The 26954-nt window shown below is 30.9% G+C and overlaps 5 protein-coding genes across 7 annotated transcripts; 3 read left to right on the top strand and 2 right to left on the bottom strand.

The window, feature by feature from the left end:
• The first annotated feature begins 3581 nt into the window (after positions 1-3581).
• Positions 3582-6961, top strand: LOC127241670 (purine permease 3-like). Its single transcript, XM_051260826.1, has 2 exons — positions 3582-4470; positions 6508-6961. Exons 1-2 carry the CDS (start codon positions 3751-3753, stop codon positions 6916-6918), a joined length of 1131 nt encoding a protein of 376 aa, XP_051116783.1. The 5' UTR covers positions 3582-3750; the 3' UTR covers positions 6919-6961.
• Positions 6962-9068: 2107 nt separating this feature from the next.
• LOC127241671 (uncharacterized) lies at positions 9069-13513 on the top strand. Of its 2 annotated transcripts, none has more exons than XM_051260828.1 (9): positions 9069-9430; positions 9708-9783; positions 9912-9951; positions 11704-11762; positions 11846-11883; positions 12033-12096; positions 12201-12254; positions 12767-12868; positions 13062-13513. In XM_051260828.1, exons 1-9 carry the CDS (start codon positions 9189-9191, stop codon positions 13068-13070), a joined length of 684 nt encoding a protein of 227 aa, XP_051116785.1. In that variant the 5' UTR covers positions 9069-9188; the 3' UTR covers positions 13071-13513. The 2 variants fall into 2 exon arrangements, with proteins under 2 accessions (XP_051116785.1, XP_051116784.1); XM_051260827.1 differs by having other exon boundaries at positions 9071-9430; positions 13057-13513.
• Positions 13514-14466: 953 nt separating this feature from the next.
• Positions 14467-21136, top strand: LOC127241839 (pyruvate dehydrogenase E1 component subunit alpha-3, chloroplastic-like). 2 transcript variants are annotated; one of them, XM_051261063.1, is made up of 4 exons: positions 14467-14994; positions 15461-16238; positions 16542-16843; positions 21047-21136. In XM_051261063.1, the coding sequence occupies exons 1-3, from the start codon at positions 14731-14733 to the stop codon at positions 16817-16819; spliced, it is 1320 nt and encodes a 439-aa protein (XP_051117020.1). In that variant the 5' UTR covers positions 14467-14730; the 3' UTR covers positions 16820-16843; positions 21047-21136. The 2 variants fall into 2 exon arrangements, with proteins under 2 accessions (XP_051117020.1, XP_051117019.1); XM_051261062.1 differs by lacking the exon at positions 21047-21136 and having other exon boundaries at positions 14468-14994; positions 16542-17117.
• Positions 18620-22777, bottom strand: LOC127241840 (uncharacterized). Its single transcript, XM_051261064.1, has 6 exons — positions 22271-22777; positions 21112-21225; positions 20596-20676; positions 19939-20111; positions 19628-19724; positions 18620-18982 (listed from the first exon to the last, which is right to left on the bottom strand). The coding sequence occupies exons 1-6, from the start codon at positions 22520-22522 to the stop codon at positions 18869-18871; spliced, it is 831 nt and encodes a 276-aa protein (XP_051117021.1). The 5' UTR covers positions 22523-22777; the 3' UTR covers positions 18620-18868.
• A 674-nt stretch (positions 22778-23451) lies between these two features.
• LOC127241704 (SKP1-like protein 10) lies at positions 23452-23907 on the bottom strand. The gene has a single exon (XM_051260877.1). It carries the CDS (start codon positions 23905-23907, stop codon positions 23452-23454), a length of 456 nt encoding a protein of 151 aa, XP_051116834.1.
• Positions 23908-26954: the final 3047 nt, after the last annotated feature.

Raw genomic sequence — 26954 nt, forward strand, 5'->3', positions numbered from 1 at the left:
TACTACTTTATCTGTCTCATATACCGTGTCTGCTACACTGTAGACACGGTATTTTAGGAGGAGTATAATTAGTAGATAATTAAAAATGTATTAGTAAAAATAATTATCCTATAATATAAATAATTATAAATTAATATTAAGATAATTAATTAGTTTAATTAAAATTAAAAAATTTAAAATGAGATTAAAATATATAATTAATTTTTTTTAAAAAAAATGACATGGAATATAGGACGGATAAAAATGAATATTAATTAATAAATATACAATTATTTGTAGACTAGAGTCAAGACATGTTTAAAATTCAAAACCGACTCCAATTTGTGTACAGATTGAATTCGGCTTGCGCACGATATAATAATGAGTGCAGGCCCACTTACTGAGGCCCACACTGATTATAAATATATTTATTAATTTATATATATGAATTAATTTTTATTTTATTAAATTACTCCTTATTAATTTATATAATATTTTTGTTTTTTTAATAGCTTGATTTGATTGGCTAATCCGAACAAAAATTACACACTAATATAATATTAATAGACTAAATTGCACAAAATTTATATGTGATTTTATGAAATTGTATCAAATTCTCTATTTTTTAAAACTGCTTCAAAGGTCGTTGATTCATAAACTCTGTCTCTAACTCCATTAACGGTCCTTATTTAATTGCATTTGACCTAAATGCGTCCAAATTGCGAATAAATTTTAGAATCTCAATATCTAAACCTCTCAAATTACTAATATATTCATTTTTATTATATTTAGTCTAAAAAAATAGTAAATATATTAAAGAAATAGTTATTTTTTTTAGGTTTTAAGATATTATTTTTACTGTTTTTTTTAGGCTAAATATATGAAAAATAAATATATTTGTAATTTTAGATGTTTAGAAATTGAAATTTTAAAATTTATTCGTAATTTAAATGCATATAGGTCAAATACCATTAAATAAAGACCACCGAGAAAATTAGACGCAGAGTTTATAAAATCACGAGAAAATTTGATTCAATTTTGAAAATATACAAATTTGATGCAATTTTACGAAACCAAATATGAATTTTATGTAATTTAGTCATATTAATATTAAAAAATTTATATATAAAAAACAAATCCTCTTCTTTCTTTCCGAGGAATAGAGTATTAGCTTTGCCCAATGATTAAAAAGATGATAAGCTTTGACCAAGTAGATAATAGCATTATAATATTTGTCCAATGATAAAAAAGTGACATAAAAAATGTTAACTTTGGTTGTTTGGTGTTTCTTTGTTTTAAATTTTTATTATTTATAAAAAAAATTATTTTTAAATATTAAATCAATTATCTATTTTTATTTTTTTATATTATATTAAATATAAAATTTATATTATAAATATTACGTAAATGTAATATATATTAAAAATTATTTAAATAAAAAAAAATTATTATTGAATATTATAATTTAAAATTTATTTGAAATAAAATATTTATTTGAATTTTTATTTAAATATTATTTTAATATAATATTTTTATAAAAATAAATAGTATATTTTATTGAAAATCATAACTAAACAATTTGGCTTTTCACACAAAGTTTTTAGATAAAAGATACTTCATTCGTCTCTATACAATAGTTTTATTTATTATTTTTGTCTGTCTTAAAATAATAGTCTTATTTCCATAAATAACTATATCACTATAAAATTACCATTACTTTTTCATTAATATTACACAATTGTCGCTACTTTTTACACTAATACACTCACAACGGTAAAAAAGTCTTTTACCGTACTTTTTATCATATGTCAATATAATATCAATATTCCTTAAATCATGTGTCAAACACAACCCAAACAATAGTTTTGGGACGGAAAAATATTATTTTAAATTGAATAGTTGATTTTTTATCATTAGTATTTGAAGTTTTTATTTTATTTTTTTTAATTTTTAAAATTTTTGTAATTAATATTTGAATTCTTTTTAATTTTTAAATTTTTATAAATTTTTTTTATTTATTATTATTTTCGAAAAATCACAAATAATAAATTAATATTGCTGATTTTAAATATATATATAATAATAATAATAATAAAAATTCAGCGACTTTCTATATATGTACAGTTTCAAAATTTTAAAGTCAAATATAGTGACCACATATATGGTAAGGTCGTATTAAATAAAATAATCATATGTTAATAAGCCGTGACTTTGAATTAAATAAAAACAGAAAATAAAATGAAATACTTTATAATATTACCTGAATTATTGCCTTCTACCCTCGTTTGCTGACTGTCATCAAAGGTATCGAATTCAATATCTATATATATATATATATATATATATATTTTAATGAAAATATTATTTTTAAATTATAGAGAAACTTTTCACAAAAAAATTCAAATAGTCCAAATAGTCCAAAAAGATTTTTATGGTCCCTTCTTTTTGTATACACATGGTTTTTTAAATTATTTTATATTTACTATAAAATTCTCTATATTTCATGTCAAAATAATATCCATTCAAATTATCTCAGACAATAAACATACCTAAATTGACTTCTGTGAAAGTTCCATCATTTTTCGGCTTCGGTGAGAGTTCTATTGTTTCCGACTTCTGTGAGAATCATGTTATTTCCAACTTTGGTGAGAGTTCCGTTATTTTCCGGCTCAATGTGAGACTTTTGTTATTTTCGACTCCCATAAGAGTCTCGTTGTTTATGGCTACGATGAGAGTCTCGTTGTTTCCTACTTCGGTGAGAGTCCCGTTATTTTCGACTTCAATTAGAGTCTCTTTTTTTACTCCGTTAAGAGTCTGTTTCCGACTCTAATTCAATTGAGGACATTGTTTCTGATTCTTGCATGTTAGACGATTGCTGCTGCTGGGCAGCATTATCTTGGATTTCCTTTCATTTTTGCTAACTCACATCGATTTATGTTACACTATTTGAATTTGAAGAGTTTTAAAATATTTAAAATATTTAGTTTTAAATTTAATAAATTTATATTTATATTTATTTAATCTTATTCATATATTCCATTGTTTTGATTTGTTTAAGTTGAATTGTTTAGATTCTTTAGATTTGGATATGTGTTATGGTATCTAGTCTTTTATTTTGATAATAATATAAAATAATAATAATAATATTTTTTATAAAATATTTTTGCAAAAATAAAAATAAATTTGATGGGAATATAAAGTATATATATATTTTATGTTGAAGTTTGAGAAATGATAATATTTATAAAGTACTCCCTCCATCCATTTTAATTATGCCATAATATTTAGATATAAAAATTAAAAAATAATACTCCTTCGTCATTTAAATTTATACTATTTTTTTTTTGTTGGATTGTCATTAAAAAATATTACCATTTTTCTAATAAAAAATAATTATACTAGTACTTTTTTTACTATATAAAAAAAATAATAATTATTATTATTTATTTTTATTAAAATTTTAAATGAACATATATTTGCATGACTATAGTATTTTAATATAAAAATAAAATAAAAATATTATAAAATATTTATTAAATAATTAATAATAAAATTTTAAAAAGTAAAAGAAATTATTAAAAAAAATTAATTATTATCAATACATATGTTCGGAATTAATGAAATAAGCAATCAAATGACAAACCCCCCTCCCAAAACGCTGACGCGGCTTTTTCCAGTATAAGCTGCAATAAATGCTCGCCCCTCTGTCGGAATCCATATCGAAACCATCGCCGTCCCGTCCAAACACATAAAACCCTAAAAACCCCAGCCATGGCCGCCGCCGCCGCCGCCGTCTGGAGAAAAATCTTCCTAATCCTAAACTGCATCCTCCTCGCCGTCGGCAACTCCGGCGGCCCTCTGATCATGCGCCTCTACTTCGTCAAAGGCGGCGCCCGAATTTGGCTCTCCAGCTTCCTCCAGACCGCCGGCTTTCCCATCATGCTCCTCCCCCTCGCCGCCGCCTACATCCGCAGACGGCGGCGGAGCGACGGCGCGTCGGCAACAGTTATCTTCATGACCCCGAGGGTTTTCCTCGGTTGCGCCGGCGTCGGAATCCTCGCCGGAATAAGCAATTACTTCTATTCCTACGGGCTCGCGAAGCTTCCGGTGTCGACGTCGTCGCTGATCGTGGCGTCGCAGCTGGTTTTCACGGCGGCGTTCGCGTATTTTCTGGTGAAGCAGCGGTTCACAGCGTACTCGGTGAACGCCGTCGTTTTGCTGACGGTTGGGGCGGCGGTGCTGGGGATGAACGCCGGCGGCGACCGGCCGGAGGGAGTAACCGGGAAGGAGTATAGTTTGGGGTTTGCGCTGACAGTGGCGGCGGCGGCGGTGGCGGGGCTGATGCTGCCGGTGGTGGAGCTGACGTACGGAAAGGCGGCGGCGGCAGGGGAGGAAATTAGTTACAGTCTGGTGGTGGAGTTTCAGATGACTATGAGCGCCGTCGCCACGGTTTTTTCTGCCGTGGGGATGCTTATCAACAACGACTTTCAGGTACACTTCCATGATTGATTATTTTATTTTTTTATTTTTAATATATAAAAAATAACATAAATAAACAAAATCTAAAAGTGCATTTTTATCCTTACAATAGTTTATCCGCTCGAGATATTTTTTGAAAAATATTATTGAATATCTTTTTTTTTTTTTAAGTAGAAAAATATATATATCTAAAAAACCTGTTTCTTTATTTGTTGTGTGTTTGATTTGTACTTGTTTAAATAATTATTTAGGTATGTTTCTTACGATAAATTTGGCAAAATTTTTATTTAAATTTGATATTAAAATAATATATGATGAATATTTTGTAAGAAAAAAAAAATGTTTTTTTTTCGACAAATGTAGAATCCAAATAGTCTTAACTTGGAGTTTGATGACCAAAGAAACAAACCCTTAATTTATTTTTAATTAGTTTATTATATTGGTGATTAAAGAAACAAATTCTTAACTTAATTTTAATTAATTTATTAAATTTATTTAGTTACTAATTTTGGTAAAAAGTGAACAATATCCACAGTTGAATTCTTATCATTCATTCAATAAATATTTACGATAAATTGTTTTCTATCATTTCTAACTAATTTCCAAAAGTAAGCTATTTTTTAATTTTTATTATTTTTTTAATAAATACTTTTTTTTTTTTTATTAATCTCCATACCGGACTCAAGTGAGTTAATTTTAATGGTCAGAGGGAGTAGTTGGATGCATTCGTTTATTAAAATTATATTTTATTCCCTCTGTTCATTATCTAACTATCTGTTTGTTTTTTTTTTGCATGGAATTTTAAAAATAGTAATATTGTATTGGGATGTGATATGAATAAAGTAGAAAGATTAAAATAACATTATTAGTACTCCTTCCGTCCCATGTAACATGAGTCTATTACTGTAGACACGAAAATTTAGGTAAAATATAATTAGTAAGCAATTAAGAAATGTATTAGTAAAAATAATTATTATTTAGTAAAAATAGTTATAAATTAAGATTAAGATAACTAAATAGTTTAATTAATATTAAAAAAAATTAATTTTTAAATTTTAAAATATGATTAAAGTGTATAATTAATTTTCCAAAAAAAGAAAAGACAAATTATGCGGGACGGATGAAAATAGAAAATAGGGACAAATTATGTGAGACGGAGAGAGTATAATGTTATATAAAGGTAATGATATTTGTTTAATATATTAAAATTGTAAGGGTATTTTTAATGTTACTAAAAAGTAGAGTACTTCTTTTTTTAGATAGTTTGGCATGAGACTGACCAAAATAAAAAAATAGATAGATTATTAAAGGACGGGGAATATATATCTAAATAGTGGGTTTGTTTTTTCGAACATAACGAGATCTCTTTTGATTTTTTTTGGGTTGTCGGATGAGTTGAATAAAATCAAGTTGATCTAAATTTGATCAGAAAAAATTTATGTCTTGTTTCGATTTAGAATTTTGAGATGAAAATCAAATCTGGGTTGGGTTAGAATTACGGATTTGTTCACTCATTTGTAATTTTTCAAAAAAAATAATAAATAATATAAAATACTTTTTATAAAAGTAAAAAATACTTCAAATATTCATTGCAAAATACCAAAAAGTCAAAATATTCAACTTAAAATATTATAATCTCTCTGTCCCGAAAACAGACGTATTATTGACACAGAAATTAAGGAATAATAGCATTTTCAATGGTTATAAAGTAGAATATAAAAGACTAAAATGCCTTAAAAAAATAGGTTAGAGTAATAACTAAGGCTAGTTAGTAGGAATAATTTTATTATAATGTGGGAACTACGTTTACTAAATAAATAAACGAAACAATTATTTTGAGACGAACGAAAAAATGGTAAAACAATACAACTCTTTTGAGATGGGTTTATACCACACACAGAAAATCAATTAATGTTGGGTGAACGGAGCCGACATTTTTTTTTATTATTGTTTTTACAACTCAATCCGATATAAACACGATCCGAAAACACGAATTGACACCCGCGCGCGTGTGTGTATATATATATATATATGTATGTATATATGTAGGCAATATCTCGAGAAGCAAAGCAATATGAGCTAGGGGAATTCAAGTACTACTGGGTTCTGCTATGGACCTCCATAGTTCTGCAGTGCTTCTTCCTGGGCATGGTGGGAGTCGTCTTCTACGCTTCGTCTCTGCTCTCTGCCATTGTCATCACTGTCACTCTCCCCATAACTCAAATCTTGGCTGTCGTCTTCTACCACGAGAACTTCCATCCTGAAAAAGGGGTTTCACTGTTCCTCACTCTCTGGGGCTTTGCTTCTTACTCTTATGGCGAGATCAAGATCAAGAACATCAATAATTCAATCGATAATAATAATACTAATGCCAATATGGATAATGATCATAATTTAGTTTCAGAAGTAGAGCTCAAAGATCATGTGGTCATCGATCAAACCAATTCAATTAATGTTTGATCGATGTACATATATATAATAAATCATATGTTTGTGTTTTTAAGTAGAGTGTGTAATGTTTTGTTTTTATATAATTTCTAAAAAATCTAACAAAAATATAATTCTCCCTACGTCCCGGTGCAAAGTTGTCATTTACTTTTTGCACAGAAAATTTTAAATATTAGTATTATAATGAGTTGTAGTGAAAAAGACGAAAACACTCCTATTAGTATTTTGTAATATAAAAGTAATGACATTTGTGTAATATAGTGTAAGTTGGAAGGATATTTCTAACCTTGTTTTAGGACGGACGAAAATGAAAAACGACAACTTTTCAATGGGACGGAGGGACTAAAATTAAGTTACTATTACTTTTTTTTTGTATGTTAAATTTATGTACTCTTCATTTATAGTAAATAATTTTATTGTATCGCGTTTCTTTTTTAATAAATACGCTTTCTGTCCGTCAAAATTGTACCCATTTTTTTTTTTATAAAAATTAACTAATTTGATACTATGTATATATTTTTTTATCTCCCTACTTCTTCGTCAATTTTTTAATAATTTTTTCATAATACTACATTATATTTTACCTACTTTGCTCTAATATTAAATTATTACTATTATTATTTTTTTAATTTTCATGTCCAAATAAATTTACATAAATTTATCAAAGGTAAATAATTTTTTAGTCCCTGACCTTTATTATTTTAGTTCGTTAAGTGAAATCTGTCGCAAACTAGTCCCATAAGTGAAAAAATTTTGTTGTTTTAATCCTCCGGCGCCGGAGACGCCTACTTGGCTCGCCGGAGGCTACGTGTCCGCCAGGTCAGCGACACATGGTGGAGATGTGGATTTTATTATTAATTTTCATTTTCTTTTATTTTTTTAAATTTTTTAAATTTTTTTATTTGGTTCAATTGAAAAAGAAATTAAATAATTAAATAAAAATAAAAAATAAAATAAAATTCACGTGTCAGCTACGTGTCGCTAACCTAGCGGGACACCTGGTAGACACGTGACTTCCGGCGAGCCACGCGGGCGTCTCTGGCACCGGAGGACTAAAACAACAAAAAATTTTTACCTATGAAACTAATTTGCGACAAACTCTATTTACAGGACTAAAATGATAAAGAGGTTAGTTACAGGACAAAAAAAATTTATCCTTCTATGATATATATAGGGTGTGTTTGTTTGGGGAATTGAATTTAATTTTCACTATTCTATCCCATTTTTTTTCCCTAAAAATATCAAATCAAATATTAATTTTTATTTTTTATATTATACTAAAAATCAATTTTACATTCAAAATATCACATCAACATCTATTTATATCACATCATATAACTATTTAAATTCAAAATTTTTACTATTCAAATCCTAACACAAAATCCAAACCCCCGTGTGTATATATATATATAATACTATATAAAATGGTATCACAAGCATCGGGGTGATCCCCATCTCACATAGTTGTATATATGGTATGATCTCATCTCATAATATATACATATAATAATAATAAGTCTAGTAAAGGAGGACCTTCTTCAAGATCTATCTAGATCTATCTGACACGAACAATTTAATTATAATATTATTAATATATTTATTTTATACTTAAAATAATTTTAATTTAATAATTTATTTATAGTTAATTTTAATTTAATTTTAAATAATTCAATTTAATTTATTCTCAAATTAATAAAAATCAAGACAACACAGCGATATAAAAATAATTTAATTTGAATTAAAAATTTCGAATTAATTATGTATACAGGTCAACACAAATCAATCCAAATTCCATACGATAATTAGCACAAATCCGACACGATAATAAATTAGTCAGACTAAATTTAAATAACTTAACCCGATATTCAACCCGATATGAATCCAAAGCATTGTCAGTTCTAATAATAGACACACATAATATATATATAAAAAATTGTTTTTTTATGACGTGAATCGCAACTAGGCTTGACGAAATATATGTGACAGACGACATGAGACGTTGGAAGTTTGAACATATGACCTCACGATCATACTAAAAAAGTTTCGCCTAATATGACCTTGCTGTCGGTAGCGACTGCAGCTACTGCGGATTTCCAAAAAAAAAAAAAAAAAAAAAAAAAAAAAAATCGTTAAAATTGAGCAAACGATAACAATCATAGACCTAAATCATAATCAATTCAGCTTCTGTACGAGCTTAGGATGAGGTGGACCACATCGGGAGCCGGTCCAGTACACCGTCGTTGTACAGTAGCCAAACCTCATTCCCGCTTGTTTTTTCTTTAATGCCGCCCTACGCCATTTTCGCGGGCTATGCAAGAGAGAGATTTGCAGCGGTGGTTATGATTTCGAGAGAGGTAGCTTTACCTTCCGCCGCAACATTGCTAGGTGCGGCGGCCTCCGCCGTCTCCGTAGCCCTGTTCTTCAACTACCGCAACCAAAAAAACCACAGCTCGCCGACGGCAAACAGAGTTGAGGAGACGAAGACTTCTCGTCAGGATCCCTGCGATCCCGCAAAAAGAAAAGGGTATAAGTTTTTTTGTTTTTTTTGCTTCGATCTAAATTCTTTAGTGTCGATTTCTTATACATTCGTGCTTTGCAAAGCTCAAGTTGTGTGTTCTGTTAATGTTGCACATCTCTTTGGAATTCGATCTGTTCATCAGAGTAAGAAAATGGAGCGTCTATTGAATAATTTTCCAAGTCTTCAATGTGCTAATATGAGCCAAGAGTTTGATTCGAATTTCATGAGTATACTAATGGCGTGGATCAATTTTTATCTTCTGTTTTGTGCATTCACATTGCAGGTATTTGTCCTGGGATGACTATTTTATGGCAATTGCTTTTCTGTCAGCTGAGAGGTCGAAGGATCCCAATAGACAGGTTTTTTGTTGCATCGAATTTCAATGATTTCATTTTTGTTTTTGAGTATTTTCATTGTTAAATAATTTCTTGTCCTGTGTGGTTTGTGGATGCATCTTTAGTTCACTTATTGGCTTTCTCTTTCGCAGGTCGGTGCTTGCCTTGTCAGTGATAAGGGAATAATCCTTGGTAAGATTACTAGGAGAACTTCAGTTAAATGTTGATAACAGCTACTTTTGTTGATTTGTTGGAATTGACTTTTACTTTGGTTTGTGGAGTGTTAATTGGATTGAAAGCATTGTTTTTCTTGAAAACCTTAGTGACAAACTTGTGCATCCTCAATAATAACAGCAGATATGTCGTCGATTGTGATTTTCTTGAATCTATTACATTTACTAGATCCTTCTTTCTACCTGCTAAATTATTCCCAAATCCGAAATTTCATTTTTGTACTATTGTTGGTATGGCCTTTTGTTGGTTGATCAATTTGAGAGTAGCTACTAAAATGGGAACCAATGGAATCTCTGTGGCGTCAATTCCTATATTTGTTAACCCTAGATGCATCATGCTTTGTAATATCATACTTACACTATATCAGTGTTTGTCGAAATGGTAAATGATATAAGTGTTTAGTTTAGCCAATGCTACTCTGCTAATTGTACCTGCCATGGCCATGTTTTATTCTCTTGTTCGCAAGTGTGTTTTCTGCTAATTTTAAACATGTACAAACATAGTTTATTTAGCAGAAGTAAACGAAGCGATACACTATGTTTCCCCAATTTAGGTCGCTATGTGGTAGCCTAGTTTAATTTCCGCCCGCCCAGTTATCGAAAACAATGTAAGCTCAAAAAAACTCAAACATCATGAAGTATTAATGGTTTATTCTGTTGGTAACAACTGCCTAGGCTCATATTGCTGTACCCAAACTACCTCTGGTGATGTCTCCTTTGTAAAATAGTGTGAATTAAGGTTGTCCATGTAGAAGCTTGATGAAAAATAAATATCTTAAACAATTTAGTGTACATTTTGAACTTTTGTCATGTCACATGTGGGCTTGTCTCAACGTCGAAACTTACAAAATTTGTTTGAGGGTCGATGTTACAATTGTTGAACCAATACTTTAGGTCTTGTAACTTGTGCTGTTGAGAGTTTATATTTTTTTCTTGAATATTGAAGAAAGTGCTACAAAAAATGCTGCCTAACTCTCTGAATATTGGATATGAATTTTTGTGTAGAATCTCTATATGAAGTCCCCCAAGAATTATCGACAATACTTTCTGAATTGAGCAGAAGACTTCTCAAACTATATCTGGCTGTCTCCAAATAATACCATAGATGATATAAGACTTCAAGAATCATTTATTCAAACATTCATCAAGTTTGTGCCAAATACTAAAATTCACAATATTTAACTTAAAGGACCTTTACTGTTCTTTATACCATGTGAGTTAATTCATGAACTACAGATTATAAAATATGTGCTCTTAAAATTCATTTGTCCCCTAAAGTTCTTGTGCCCACAGATTGCTCTTGACATATGTTTGCGTGTTTAATTGACAGCTATAGCAAATGTGTATTGGTGGGAACAGTTTGGATGAAGATTTATAACTGTGCATTTGTGTTTGTTTGAAGGATTTTGAGACATTTTCACTATTCATACAAAATTTTCCCTCAAAAAATATCTAATTAAATACTTATTCTTTATATTATACTAAAAATCAATTTTACATTCAAAATATCACGTTAATACTTATTTATATCACATCGTACAACTATTTCAATTTAAATTTTTTAATATTCAAATCCCAACCCAAAATCTAGACCTCCAAACAAATGATTCATACCCTCAAGCTGCTGCTTACGAATTTTAGGCATGTGTAATTGAAGTCATTGACTTTCACAAAATTCTCAAATTGATTTTGATGCTTTATTATTCTCAAGGCATTGGCTACAATGGTTTCCCGCGTGGCTGCTCGGATGACAAGCTCCCATGGTCTAAGGTAGGAACACTCTTATCTTTTTTTAAAAAAAATAACAGAAATCTTTGAAAGTTATGGCTTCTTACTCTTACTTGGTAAATCAGAAATCCAAGAATGGGGATCCCTTGGAGACGAAGTACCCGTGAGTAATATCATATTGAAATGCATAATGTTTGTCATCTATAAGTTTTGTGTATCCTTTTCTTTTGACCACTCAAGTTTTCATTTCTTCCCCACTTTCTGCATCCCCTAACTAATTCTCAAGTTCCAAATTTCCATTCTCTTATATAGTTACGTCTGTCATGCTGAAGTCAATGCCATCTTGAACACAAATCATGCATCCGCTGCCGGACAAGTTAGTTCTAATGCTTTTGATTGTCACTTTTGCTCGTTTCATTCTAGTTCTGGTTCATTATTACTGAAAATATGTTTGCATTTCTTATGATCTTATCATTCCAGAAACTATACGTGACAATGTTTCCTTGCAACGAATGTGCAAAGATTATTATTCAGGTAAGTTTATATCTTCTCTACTTCAATCAAGAACTCAGTTATGCACCTTAAACCTGTACAATCTGTAGAGGAATTAATTTAAGGTTTGAATCAGTGAAGAATGGCATCTGGAAATGATACAGATAGTTTTTCATTATTTGCACACGATAAATAGGAACAACGCAATGCGACTCACTTTTCGTATCTGAGAAACAAGATCTGAACCGACCATTTTAGTAACTTAGTTCTATGTAGCATTCTGAGTGTCAGTGCATATTGGCTGCAATTTGTTAAACACAGTCTCAAGTTATGATAGGCATTTATTGTCTTTATAAAATCCTTTCGCCGGATATATACAACACTGTAAATAGCGGCACTACTCTTTAATTTATTGTATATCAAAAGAGGCTCACAATATCTATGTGACTTTGTTCTCTCGAATTAGGAGTTTTTACCTGTCGTGCTACATTTCAGTTTTTCTGTAGATCTTATTCTCCTAATGTACTTTTCGTATTTTTATGTTTTTACTTCAGTCAGGTGTTTCGGAGGTCATATACTGTGTGGAGAAGAGATTGAATAATTCATGCACTACCTATGTTGCTTCTCACAAGCTTCTTTCCATGGCAGGTGTCAAAGTAAGCTTATGCTGTATTCTTCTGTCATGTTGATCTTGAATCTAATCTAAAAACATCAACCTCTCTCTCTCTCTCTCTCTCTTTGTCCCTCTATCTCTCCCATCAATTTGCTGATCAACAAGGCAAATTCTTTTGCACATTAGCCACAGGTTATGCTAATACTGACATCTGAATTTCTTTTTTGTAAGATAAGGAGACTTGAGCCTCAAATGGACAGTATATTGATTGAATTCAAGGTGGTTTAAGATCGACGCTCCCGTATGTAAGAGCATATCCCTTTGCATTGTGCTTACTAATTCAACAACTTATCACATGTCCAATTTGAACAGTCCATCTACACACACTCTAGTTGCAATGATGCATGTTCGAATGTTGTTATAGTTTGCTAAATGTATAGAATCTTATGTCGGTTGGGGTTGATTCTGCGCGAGCATTTGCTTTGCGGGATCCCTGCATCTTTACAATACGAAGAAATAAACTCCGAATAAATAAACAGCATACTATTGTAGAAGATTGGGTTGCATTCTGATTACATAGATTGTGTCTCTTTTAGTTTATAGCAGTTCTGACATTGGAAAATCTGTGTTGAGTTGAATGGTTTAATTTATGGAATTACACTATGCAAATGTCCATTTTTGGAGAGTATTTTGTGGTTGTGAAGATATATAAACATATATATATATGTATATATGGGGATGGTCAACATATATAATACTGACAAGTCCTACTTTTATTTAACTCAGTATAATGAAAGTATATGCTGTTGGTGCATACTTACATATGTGATGTATGAATATATATATATCTTTGTGTTAAATTGATGATAGATAGAACTAGTTAAAGTAGAACTATGTAATATGTTGTCAATTTATATGCTATGTTTGCATTTTGTTAAATGGGCATGTTTATTTGTGATTCAGTTTTATTTTATTTTATTTTGTTTCGAATTTTATTTATTTATTTATTTGATAAAAATAGCATCGGATATAATGCTTTTTGAAAGAAAAATGAGCATGAACTGTGAAAATGATTTTAAATAAGAAAATTTTGAATTAAAACAGTTTCTTTTTAATAAAACTATGTGTGGAAAAAAGTTGATTTTACTGTAACAAAGTCAAATCAATCGTAATTCTAATTTGACTTAATATATTTTTATTAATTATTCTTTTTAATATAGTAAAATTTAGTAAATAAATATAAATCAATTTAACTTAATAATATATTATATAAAATCTCTTTATTTTTATTTTTTTCTTTAATAAATAAATATTTTTATCTATATTTAAAATTTTTAATTTTTTATAAAATTAGTTTATCTTAATTATAGTATATATATTTTTATTTATTTGTATTATTTAAAATTCTATTCTTTATAAAAATATATCTATATTATATATATTTTATTAAAATATAATATTTAAATATATTTTTAAAATTTATTTTACCGTAGGACAACCAAAATTAGCTAACCAACAATCCTAACTACTACTGTAGCTACTCGAAAAAATCCACCGCACTGGTAAATGGTAAACCCAGCCGAACCTAAGGCCCGATGGAAATCGAGAAGGAGAAGGAATGGTGGAGTAATAAATAAATAAATAATATTAATGGAGAATATATTTGAAGAGAGATACATAGCATAGCCATAATTACGCAGCAGCACAAATTGAGACAAGACGGTTAGTTCATTCATTCAATCATACATTCCATACGTAGAACGAACGAGCAGAACCCTCTCTCCCTTTCGCCGCACCACCCATTCATCGTTTCTCCGATCATTCCGATTCTCTTCCTCATTCCAGTTTTTTTTCAATCAATCCTGTGTGATTCCACAGCTTTAATCCCAATTTGCAGTTTGCGAAATGGCATGCTCGGCCATGGCCAAGGTTATCAATCATCCTCTTTCAATCGCTTCTTCCAGATCCTCCCAAAAGCCTGATTCTCCATGTAAATCGCTGCATTCTTCTTCTTTCCTCGGTTCCTTCAAATCTCCAGGAAAGAGGCTGTTCGCTGTTCACAAGAGGGGGGTCCCGTCCCTGAATCGCCCATCCGCCAACGTTGCTGCGGTCTCCTCGGATGTCGTTGAGGAGACGACGCTCAAATCCAGCTCTGCCGCCCCCAAATTGGTATCGTTGTTTTTCTTCAATTTTACGGTTTGTTTATGCGGATGGTGTTTGCTCTTCGTTATGCTTATGCGATTCCGATGCGTATTAGATCAATTTCACTAATTCTGAATATACACTCTGACCGAAAATGAATTTTGGAGAACTGTTTGTTGATTACTCTTAGCATGAACAGAATGCTGCTGATTTTGCATTTTCAACCGTGCTAGGATTAATTTTTTTCAAGTTATTTTGAATAAAGTCAGGTGAATGAACACAAAAATGCCTAAATAAAGTTGAACATGATATAATGATGAATTGTTTTATATCTCTATTTGATTCTGTCAATAGATTAATATTCTATCTTCCCTAAATTTCAATTTGGATTGGTGCATTTACCTTTGCTCGAAAAAACCAACAAGTTTGGCTGTTAAACTTTAAAGAATGCAGCTATGAAGCGGTAAATAAATTGTGATTTTCATGTTTATAGCCCATATGTAGAGACGAATGCTTGGTATTATACGAGGACATGGTGTTGGGAAGAGCATTCGAGGATATGTGTGCTCAGATGTATTACCGCGGCAAAATGTTTGGATTCGTTCATCTGTACAACGGCCAAGAAGCCATATCGACTGGTTTCATCAAGCAATTAAAGAAGCAAGATTGTGTGATCAGCACGTATCGCGATCATGTACACGCATTGAGCAAGGGTGTCCCGCCTCGTGAGGTCATGAGCGAGCTCTTTGGCAAGGCCACTGGTTGCTGCAGGGGCCAGGGCGGCTCGATGCACATGTTCTCCAAGGAGCACAATGTTCTAGGTGGCTTTGCCTTCATTGGAGAAGGCATTCCAGTTGCGACCGGGGCTGCCTTCACGAGCAAGTATAAGAGAGAAGTTTTGAAGGAGGATTGTGACCATGTTTCTTTGGCTTTTTTTGGAGACGGGACTTGCAATGTTGGCCAGTTCTACGAATGTCTGAACATGGCTGCGTTATGGAAGCTTCCTATTGTGTTTGTTGTCGAGAATAATTTGTGGGCAATTGGGATGTCCCATTTAAGATCGACGTCTGATCCTCAAATCTGGAAGAAAGGTCCTGCATTTGGGATGCCGGGGGTCCATGTCGATGGTATGGATGTATTGAAGGTGAGAGATGTCGCAAAGGAGGCTATTGGAAGGGCTAGAAGAGGCGAAGGTCCTACCCTGGTTGAATGCGAGACCTACAGATTCCGAGGACACTCTTTGGCTGATCCTGACGAGCTTCGCGACCCTGGTTAGCATTTAAACTACAAATTTATCGTTTGCTTCCTCTATTTTATGTATAGATAATATTCATTTCTTCATTTCACACATACAATGCATAGATAATAGATATTTAATTCAGTCGAAAAGATATATATATATATATATATATATGGTTTAAGTTGGCAATAACAGAGGACCATAGCCGCGAATGTTTATACACTTTGGCGACATCTGCTTCGCGAATACTCATGTCATCGATTGTTTTCACTATCCATTTGATCGATCCCAAGAATTTGTAATGTACTGATTACGATTGACATTTGTTCCACAGCTGAAAAGGCTCATTACGCGAAAAGAGATCCAATCGCTGCATTGAAGAAGTACATGCTTGAAACCAAACTGTCGAACGTAGGAGAGCTGAAGGCCATTGAGAAGAGCGTCGATGAAAGAATTGAAGATGCAGTAGAGTTTGCAGATAAAAGCCCAGCTCCTCACCGTAGCCAGTTGCTGGAGAACGTATTCGCCGACCCCCGGGGATTCGGAATCGGACCTGACGGAAAATACAGATGTGAGGATCCTAAATTTACTGAAGGCACTGCTCAGGTCTAAATGAACTGCTGCAATTCCGGCAAGGTAGGCTTCTACTTAGCAATAATTTTTGGTGCATTTAGGATATATATATATATATATATAGATAGATAGATAGATACATTATCTATATACAGGTAATGTAGGTCTTGTTACTTTTATATATTTAAATATCTATTACGCGAGAATCAGCAACTGCTACTTATTAAATGTACTATCCATGAAGTGATTTATGAGCCATCCTAATAAGGGAGTTGCACCGGAGCCAGTGTTATTTTGCCGAGGGGGCTAAACAGTTACACTAAGGTCGAAAAAATCAATATTTTATCATTTTGAGCAGAATTGATAATAAAAATATATATTTTGATGTATTCAACCAATATAAAAATATTAACTTGATAAAGATTAATCGAACTTGACAGGACAAACGACCTATATAATTAACTATACAATTGATGTACCAACAAATATGATGCCTGAGCCCCTATTTGGCTCTTGCCACTGACTCGGTCACCATGTGCATGATCATAGCCGAGCCAGAGGATACCCACCGGCGGTCGGGTGAGTACGGTGGGATGTGTTTCCTCGGGCTCGAGCTGAATTGCTTGTAACTGTATTCCTTGTGTCATTTAAAAATGTGTTCAATTTTTTATTTTTATTTTTTTAAATGTATTCAAATGTTTAAATATGAGTTTTAATGTAAATATATATTTTATTACCTTTTTTTTAAAAGTAAATAAAATAAAAAAAAGTAGTATTTTTTTTTTTTAATGAGGTAAGTTTAATTTGTATCCCGTGTATTTAATCCATTATTTTTTCGTATGAAAATTTGAGTTAGGGAACAAGTACAAAATTTGACGGTGAAATTAACTTTGGGATAGTTTATTATTTAAAAAAAAGAAAAATTTAAAAAATATCTCGATATTAAATAAATTATACTCCTTTCATCCATTTTCTAGCGTCTTATTTGAAATTTACTGTATAAAAAATGAAAGAGTAAATAAAGTAAGGGTAAAAGAATAAATTTTGTTTATAAAAATAGAAAAAGTAAGGGTAAAAGAATAAATTTTGTTTATAAAAATAAAAAGAGGACAGTAGGACACTAGTAGACGGAGTGAGTATTATTTTTCAAATATTATAAAATAACCTCTCTTAAACTAAATCCTGATACCATCATTGATCGGAAGTATTCAATATTCTTCCATTCATCTCCATTTTGAGCCACATAGTCATTCAAAATAAGGTATGAAAACAAGATAAAATAAGCTTTGCTCAAAGAAGAAATGGTCAAACCACGTTCCTAACGGATGGTTTTGTACTGTAAAGGTGGAGTCGTAGCTGCAAATTTTCATGTTATAAAAAAAGTCAAATTACTCAAAATTCATCTTTAATTTATGCATCACAAAAAAACACTACAACCAAACTTTGAATAAAATATAAAAATTTGAAATTATAACATCAAAAGTATTATTAAATAAAATAAATTAATATCTGGTTCAATTGTAAACAACATTTACCTAAAGGAAACATCTTATATTATGTTATATAACAACAAACTTAAAAAACTCAACATCTTACTATTTATGGCAAAGTATTTTATAATGAAACATTTTGACATATTTCAGCATCCGACTTCACAGATTTACACAACTCCGTAACTTTTTAAACTAAAAAAAGGAAAAAAGAAAAATGATCTTACCCCTCTTCAATTTAAACCATTCGATTTTCATCGACTATGATGAACTGCCCAGAACCCATCAGCACCGGATCAGCCTCAGCGTCATAATTGCTTTATTTTGGGTAGGATTATCTTGGGAGACATTTATGGATAAAATATTTTCTACATAAAGGGTGACAAATTAGAAGTTACAATATAGGGTGAAAATTCGAGTTGCACATATATTGTGCTTCAGCTATACACTAATAATGCTGACTCTTCTAACTACATATCTATCATATCTTATCATATACAAATACATAAGTAATGGCAAACTCTAGTCTTTAACTAATTGCATCATGTCCTAAATTTAAGATGAAAAACACAAATAGATACCGAGAAAATGAGGTATCTCATACACCACTCGATCCTCCATCTCCAAACATCGACAACGAAAACGGCGCAATCGCGACATTGAATGTCCGGCCTCCTATTTTGTCGACATAGCACATCTCAAAGTCACCCTCCTGTAATAAAGCGCGGGAATAATAAGACATAAACTTGTGTTCATTACAAGCCAAAACTATTCGAGTTGTTCTCGAACAAAAATATTCATCTTGGCGGCTGTTACTGTGCTGAATTTAGATATTGACAGCATATCGTGCATTAACATAATATAAATACATCATATGGACTAATACCATATAATTTAGTCTCGCATACACCTACAAGTATAAATAGAAAGCACATGATTATATTTCACATAGCATGTGTGTATGCCGACTTTAAGATGACTATTTTACGTGTGCTAATTTTCTCCAAATAAGCAAAGTAACAGTTCCCTATTCATCTTATAGAAAGACATAAAAGGAAAAAATAAAATAAAATTATAGTACCAGATATTAAATCCTACCTACATAAAAAGCATGGACAAACAAAATCGACAATATTGACAGGGTATAGAGAAACAGATTAATACAATGCTCCAAGATGTTTTCGGCTGATCTTTTTTTTTTTTTTTCAAGGAAATGAAACAGAAATGTTCATATGAATTTTTTCCACATATATAGTCAGCAAAATAGACATTTGACAGTAAAAAAAAAAAAAAAATTGATTTGATACGATCCTTTATGCAACTATAAGGTTTAGGAGCTAAGGTTTTGTAGTCTCACCATTCTTCCGTTTGGGGTGCTCAATGGACATGCGGATGAATACTCGAAACTAGTGCTGGGGAGTATAACCGGCTGTTCGCCTATAACTCCAATGCCACTGGTAAAAAACATGGAGTCAGCACAGTTATACACACACACACACATATATATATAATAGATTGATTACTTGAAGAAGAACAAGGGGTGTATTTGAGTATTTTCTCTAACAAAAGACTGCTTCAAACATTATTTAAATGAAAAACTCAATCCAAACCGAAAAGAAACACTATCTAGAAATTTAAAATATAAAGAACCGAAAATGAGAAGCTTACTGGATACTCTCAGTTTTCTCATTGGCATCAGTGACGATCCAATGCCTCTTGATAAGTTGTACTGGGCGATCTGAATTGTTGGTGATTCTAATCCGATATGCAAAAAAGTATAGACCCTTGGAAGGCTGGCTTCGACCTTCAACATACACACTTCTAACTTGAACTCTAATGCCCTTTAAGAAAATCTCAACGATCAGTTATGCAGAGTGCACAGCTACCCTACCTCAACTATGTAACTTATGGAGCAGAAGTTTAACACGACCAATTCAACATCGTATTGGCCAGTTAATCTAAATTGTAGAGATGTATGTTATTCCAACTTCTACGGATTACAGTGGGGTTATTTAGATAAGGCTGTAGTATAACATCTGTTAATCAGTCGATATAGTATCAGTGCAATATATAATACATATATATCTTACATAACTTGCTTTATATCTTATAGGTTGGAATTATTGAAACATTAGATTATATTTTTCTATGCTGGCTTAGGTATGATCAATTTCACTCTAATTGTACCATTGTAACATATGCCTTTTATTCGATACAACGAGAAAGTTTATTTCTTATGTCTAGCAGCATCAAACTACAAATCCAATTAGTAAAACATTCTCGACTGAAAAAACCTGGCAAGAATATAATTGTTGATTGTTATACCAAGGTTGTCGCATCGCTTGTGCACTTCAAGAATGTATGTGGGGCAATATTCTTGAGCTCATCACGATACCTGGCTGCGTCCTAAAAATACATAAACATAGATCATTAATTTCTCAGACTGCAGAATTTTGCAAGTAACGAGTAATTTTTTCACGTCTCTAAATATTTTACTGTAAGATGATCACCCACAAGTTACATTTTTCAGGACTAAGGGGCGTGGAATTCTCTTCAGCATTTGCATCACTCATATTAATAGCTATTACATTTAAAATCACGATGACCTCTGCATTGAGTTTTTGAAGCATCCAATCATGGTCAGAAAACAGACTTTCCTCCACCCAAAAGAACAAACATTATTCGATCATACTAAAATGTTGATAAATTCCATTCCTAGTTTATTCTCACTTTGAATATGCTTAAATCTTGGTCACTAATTAAGATTTCCCAACAGCTTATACAACAAAATGAGTGGAATTATATCTTCGAAAAAATGCCGTAACGAATGGAAAGGCACACCTGAAATCTTTCCTCAGCTACAGCCTCCTTCAACAGTCTCTGAAGACGCAAAGCTGGCTCCTCGTCCTCAAACAATCTCAAAGAATCGCGAAGTCTAGCAGCTTCTTTGTAATCCTACACAGATTATGAGAAACCTAAAATTACACACAATCTCAGAGAATCAGATAATGCCCAAATAATATTCGAGTTTGGATTATAGCAGCACACTGAAACATACAATTGCTACAATGCGTTATGATTTACATTTTACAGTAGCCATCATGATGGATTTACAATTGGCAAACCAAATCTTCTCAAAAAGAACAAAAGCAATAAACATATCGATAGAATCATGCTTAATTCTCTCAATCATCATGATAGATCTTTCTTGCATTATGATTTACATTTTACAGTAGCCATCGAAATTCAAATGCCTAAAGCTAATATCTGATATAGCCTGGCTCTTGATCAGGCAAGGCATGGCAAAGAGCTTCTAAAACAATGCGTTACGAGTGATCATTGAAACCTCCAAACTACATAAATTCTTGTGTTAGAATCACTACTTGTCAAAATATAGCTGCAAGTCCATTCTTCAGGTAATTGATTAACAATGCCCTATTCCTTACCACAGTCCAACTTTTTGTTAGTTTGCAAATTTTACCACATTATGAATTGATTGCCCTAGGAATGGTGTGTTCACTTCTCTCCTTCCCGAAATAGAGAGAAAAGAAAATAGAGAAATACACCATCGTCGTGCGTGGATTTACGTTAAAATTACACTATCTGCATCTAAATTATTCAAACAAAACAAATACAAACCATATTTCTCCATGATTCTCTCACTCACTAAAATCCTCTCGTACCCATTCATCATTTCCTCTCCTCCTCATAGATTCATCGGATCGTTGCATTTTTTTATATTTATCAACTGAATTCCATTCTATAAAATAGAGAATCAATTCTACTGAATTCTTTTGATGCAATTCTATCCTCTGGTACATTACACTATCTGTACCAAATCACAACCTAATGGTTTTCACAAAAATTCAAAAAAGCAGGATGCCTTTTTAATGGATAAAATCATGTAAATTGTTCTGAATATGAAATATAGCACAAAATAAATGCATAGAAATGAATTTCAACACGCAGTATCGATCTGAAACAATTTCAGCAAATATACCTCAGCCTTTGCAGCTAATTCGAGTTGTTGCTTCAGCAACGCATACGTCTCGGTTCGTGAGAAAACTGAGCCTCCACTCGGACCTTGAATGGGGCCCGGGCCCGGGCCCGAATCCGAACCCTGGCGCGAAGCACTGCAAGTAACGATTCGATTAAACCGTAAATTACATGCTCTACCAACCCCATTGCTAGGCCGACGCGGCAGCAAGAGCGAATTGAAATCCGCAGGCACCTTCAAATTAGAGCAATGCATTTTGGCAAAATTGGATTCGGGTCTACAACGATTTTGCCAAAAATTGAAAAAAAAAAATTAAAAAAAAAAATGAAAAATTAAAAAAAGGTTCGGGAAATCTTCTTCATGGTTGTAAATCTCCCGCAATTAAATACAAATCGAAGGAATGGATTGCAACCCTAGAAATTGGGGAGCGCTGAATTTGTGGATGAATGTTCGGTTACGGTTGTGAGGAAGACGATTGTTGAAAGGGAGCGGAGATATCTGGGAGATGTTGCAGGGAGGAGAATCCGACACGTGGCACTCACTAATTGGGCGCCTATGTAGGAAGAAAGATTCATCATATATAGACTCTTAACGACTTCTACATGAATTATGAAACTGTTTGCGTCCCTTAAATTTATATAAAATTTATTTATAGCAATAATTTTATTTATCTATATTTTATCATTTTACTTTAAATTTAAAATATGAATTATGTTTAATTGAATTTTATCAAATATAAAATTCAATTTTTAATTTAATTTTTTCTTCTATAATTTCATTGTTAGTAGTTATGATTTTTTTACAATTCTATAACATGGAAACCAAAACTCATATGTAAAAAAATAAAAATAAATAAAAGACAAAAATCAAATTTAATATTTTGAATAAAAAATAAAATTTTCATTACATATTTAATAAATATCAATTAAAAATTTTATAGCCAATGCTAAAAACAAAATTTGAAACTACAAAATCAAACAAACTAAATAATATTGACTTTCTGAAAACCCTAATAATCGATTCTAACTAATATTAAAGTGAGTTATTAATCGATCTCGATATCTTCGTCGTCGTCGGGATCTACTTCTTCATAAGTCCATTCATGTTTATTCTTTATATTTCGTTCTTCTTCAGGCCAACGCTTTTATTCTTCATTGCATCTGCTAACTTTTGACAAGCTTCGTCTAAAACCATTTATTCTTCATTGCATCTGCTAACCTTTGACAAGCTTCGTCTAAAACCACCTGAGCTCCCAAATAATTCGCAGCTGATGCGAGGGTAAAGAAATCATGGATCTTACAATTGGCAAAAAAGTCGTCGCAATGTTTTTTCTTTTCTTCGTTGGTGAATTTTTGGAAAGATTCTTCCGTGTACATATTCAGAAAACCAATTATCTTGTCAAGGGTTAATCCGTCAACTTCAGGGAGAGGAATTATGTCAATTTCGAAGAGACAAATTATGTTTTTATCATCTTCTTCTAGATCGAATAAATTTGCAATAAGAGATAGTTGCCGAGCAACGGCTTTGCAAATCTTGAATTCTTTGCCGTCAGAGCTTCTTAGGGTTCTGAATTTCTCTTTATTCATGATAGTAGAAGAAGATGTCTCTTTATCAATAGGAGTAGAAGAAGATGCCGCCATTAAAAAGCTTTTTTATATAAGAATATTTTTACTAAACCTCTCTGTATATATAGAGAATTAAAGATATAATTTATTAATTATGGATAAAAAGAGAGTTAAAACCATATGATTTCAAATCATATCTATATCAAATCATATTTAATATAGAATTTATTCAAAAACTTTTAATAAAATATTTATAAAAGAGGACGTTTTTGTTAGAATTTGAATTTGGATATAAATTTTGTTTCTATGTAAACATACCATTAATTTATATTATGTTTTAAATTTAAAATTAATTTTTAATATATCATAAAAAGTAAAAAATTTATAAAAAATTTTCATAAATAATATAAATTTCTAAAAGAATGCCAACAAAGTACGAAACCAATATTTTATAAATAAGTTCAAGTATGGATTTTATAATATTTTTATAAAATATCTAATAATTTCATATAAAAAAATTAACAAAATAATCAAATTCAACGCATATTTTTATTAGATAGGTGGATCGTTACAATTCAATTATATATCTTGTTTATTACATATTTTCTTTATAATCCAAATTTATATTTATTTATTTTTATTATAAATATTCATTTTTTTTCGTAAAAAAAGAAATACTATCCTTGTATATTGTCCAAACATACGTGCATAATTTGCGACGACGAAGAGAACATATTTTTATATATTATTTATTCCTTTTGTCCCGATCATATATTGTTTTTATTATTTTTGTTATTCTCAAACCAATGTAAATATTTTATACTATCTCCATTTCAATTGATTTTTTTTTATATATATATAATTTTTTTTTTTTTTTTTGGTTTTTCATTCAAAATTATTTATTTTTTATTATAGTAAAAATAATCATATGCTTATAAGAATCGGTGGCCTTTTTCACTACATATTTTAGATATTCAGTTTTAGATTTAGTAGATTTATATTTATATTTGATCTTATCCATAAATTAGATTACTTAGATTTCAGTTTATCGACTCTGTTTTGTATTATCTATATATAGACTACTTATTTTAATAATTAATAATACAATTTTATTATTTTCCCCCAAAACACCTTGAGAAGATTGATTTTTGGTTGGAAAAGATACCGATGCCGTGAAGACAAAGAAAGATGTTACCACTAGGATAATAATGATGTAGGAAGCGCCCTAACCATCGACACATTACAACATTGTCGAGTGGGGAGACATCGTTGTTGCCCGAAGCTTTTTTCAGAGCCCACTACTATTTTTCGGTAGGATCGTAAATGAATCAAATAATTTTAAATTGTTCAATTTGTTATATCGATTCGAAATTTTGATATTCGCATACAAAATTTTATGATTTCGAATTCGAATAAAATTATTCGATTTGCTTTGAATATGAATCAAATGCAAATATAAAATTTTAATATTCGATCCCGTAATAAAATGTATACACATAGTATAAAATATAATATACAAATAAATGTATCTCCCAAAATAAATAAATAAATCAAACTAAATTTATTTATACTATTACTTTTAGAATATAATTTTATATAAATAAATATATAATATAATTGCAATTACAATTACAATTATACAATGATAATTTTATCTTTTTTATTTGTTACATTCATTTTCTGTCAATTACAAAAAATAATAGATAGTAGATACATGTATTTATTTATTTAATATCAAGTTGTCTTAATATTGAAAAATTTTATTACGAAATTTCTAATTGAATCAATAAGACAAAAATAAATGAATCGAATTTTAATAATATTGTTAAAATTATATTTTAAAAAATAAAGAGTTTGGGACGTGCTTCTTTGTCTTTACGGGTATTTTGAGTATTATATCTTTAATTAAAAAAACATATATAAATAAGCCATGAATACAATTTTTTCTTAAGAGAGAATAATACTTCCATTTTATACATAAAAAAAAAATTAAAAAATAATACTCTCTCCGTCCCAATAGCGTGTCTGCTACACTGTAGATATGATATTTTAGGAGGGGTGTAATTAGTAGATAATTAAGAATGTATTATTGAAAATAATTATCCTATAATATAAATAATTATAAATTAAGATTAAGATAACTAATTAGTTTAATTAAAATTAAAAAAAATTAAATTTAAAAATTTAAAATCAGATTAAAGTGTATAATTATTTTTCAAAAAAATGAAAGTGACATGGTACGTGTGACGGACAGAAAGGGCAACGTGGACATGATATCTGAGACGGATGGAGTACTAATATTTATAAAATAATAGATCTGGTTTTGTTCTTTCTATATGTTTTATATTAATACACTGCGAACATTCATTATTCTATATTACATACACAATTATCTATAATTCACATAAAAAAATTGCTTTCCAACAATCTCATAAAACAAATAGGGATGTCAAATGGGGCGGATTAGCCCCGAACCTGGTTTTAATGGGGCGGGTTCGGATCAAAAAATTTGGTTCGGAACGGGTTATGAATTTTGAGTTTTAGAACCGGCCGAATTCGGGGCGGGTTACGGGTTTTACTATAAACCTGCCCCACCCCAGACCCGGACCCGAACCAGGATATTTTAATAATTTTTTTAATTTATTTATATTTTTATACCATATAAATTATATTACTTATTTAAAAAATTTTAAATATAAAATGAAACCTTAATTCTAAATCAAATTTGTGTTTGCATTTTTTTTCTCTTGCAATTCTCTTTATAATTGGGACTACTGCTGACCGCCATCACTACGGACTATCGTCAATATTTGATTGTTCTTACTTTTAGAACTATAATTTTTTGGTACTTTGACGAATATTTTTTTTAGTATTAAATTATTTTTTAAATATTTAATTTTATTCTTTTCTTAAAAAAAAGTGGGATTGTCGGATTGGCCCGAACGGATCCTGGGGCCAAGTTGAAGCAGGGTGGGGCTGGTCTTGAGTCCTAATAATTTTTTAGCGGAACGGGTCTCAGGGCTTGCAAAATCCGTCTCGAATCTACCCGTTGACATCCTAAAAACAAACACAGCGCGTATTTTATTAATATTGTAAAATCTATATTTACTAGATAGGAAATA

This window comes from Andrographis paniculata, unplaced genomic scaffold, assembly GCF_009805555.1.
Source record: "Andrographis paniculata isolate CXL003 unplaced genomic scaffold, ASM980555v1 Contig83END, whole genome shotgun sequence".
NCBI classification, from domain to species: Eukaryota; Viridiplantae; Streptophyta; class Magnoliopsida; order Lamiales; family Acanthaceae; genus Andrographis; species Andrographis paniculata.

What these genes read in the sequence shown, in the direction of transcription:
- LOC127241839 (XM_051261063.1), top strand. Translation starts at nt 14,731, where the DNA reads ATGGCATGCTCGGCCATGGCCAAGGTTATCAATCATCCTCTTTCAATC. An exon ending in GCTCTGCCGCCCCCAAATTG is followed by an intron (nt 14,995 to 15,460) that starts GTATCGTTGTTT and finishes TCATGTTTATAG; the next exon opens with CCCATATGTAGAGACGAATG. An exon ending in TGACGAGCTTCGCGACCCTG is followed by an intron (nt 16,239 to 16,541) that starts GTTAGCATTTAA and finishes TTTGTTCCACAG; the next exon opens with CTGAAAAGGCTCATTACGCG.
- LOC127241840 (XM_051261064.1), bottom strand. Translation starts at nt 22,522, where the DNA reads ATGCATTGCTCTAATTTGAAGGTGCCTGCGGATTTCAATTCGCTCTTG. An exon ending in CAAGCGATGCGACAACCTTG is followed by an intron (nt 20,112 to 20,595) that starts GTATAACAATCA and finishes ATTTTCTTAAAG; the next exon opens with GGCATTAGAGTTCAAGTTAG. An exon ending in GCACCCCAAACGGAAGAATG is followed by an intron (nt 18,983 to 19,627) that starts GTGAGACTACAA and finishes GCTTTATTACAG; the next exon opens with GAGGGTGACTTTGAGATGTG.
- LOC127241704 (XM_051260877.1), bottom strand. Translation starts at nt 23,907, where the DNA reads ATGGCGGCATCTTCTTCTACTCCTATTGATAAAGAGACATCTTCTTCT.
- LOC127241671 (XM_051260827.1), top strand. Translation starts at nt 9,189, where the DNA reads ATGCCGCCCTACGCCATTTTCGCGGGCTATGCAAGAGAGAGATTTGCA. An exon ending in TGATAAGGGAATAATCCTTG is followed by an intron (nt 9,952 to 11,703) that starts GTAAGATTACTA and finishes ATTATTCTCAAG; the next exon opens with GCATTGGCTACAATGGTTTC. An exon ending in ACAAGCTCCCATGGTCTAAG is followed by an intron (nt 11,763 to 11,845) that starts GTAGGAACACTC and finishes TTGGTAAATCAG; the next exon opens with AAATCCAAGAATGGGGATCC.
- LOC127241670 (XM_051260826.1), top strand. Translation starts at nt 3,751, where the DNA reads ATGGCCGCCGCCGCCGCCGCCGTCTGGAGAAAAATCTTCCTAATCCTA. An exon ending in TTATCAACAACGACTTTCAG is followed by an intron (nt 4,471 to 6,507) that starts GTACACTTCCAT and finishes GTATATATGTAG; the next exon opens with GCAATATCTCGAGAAGCAAA.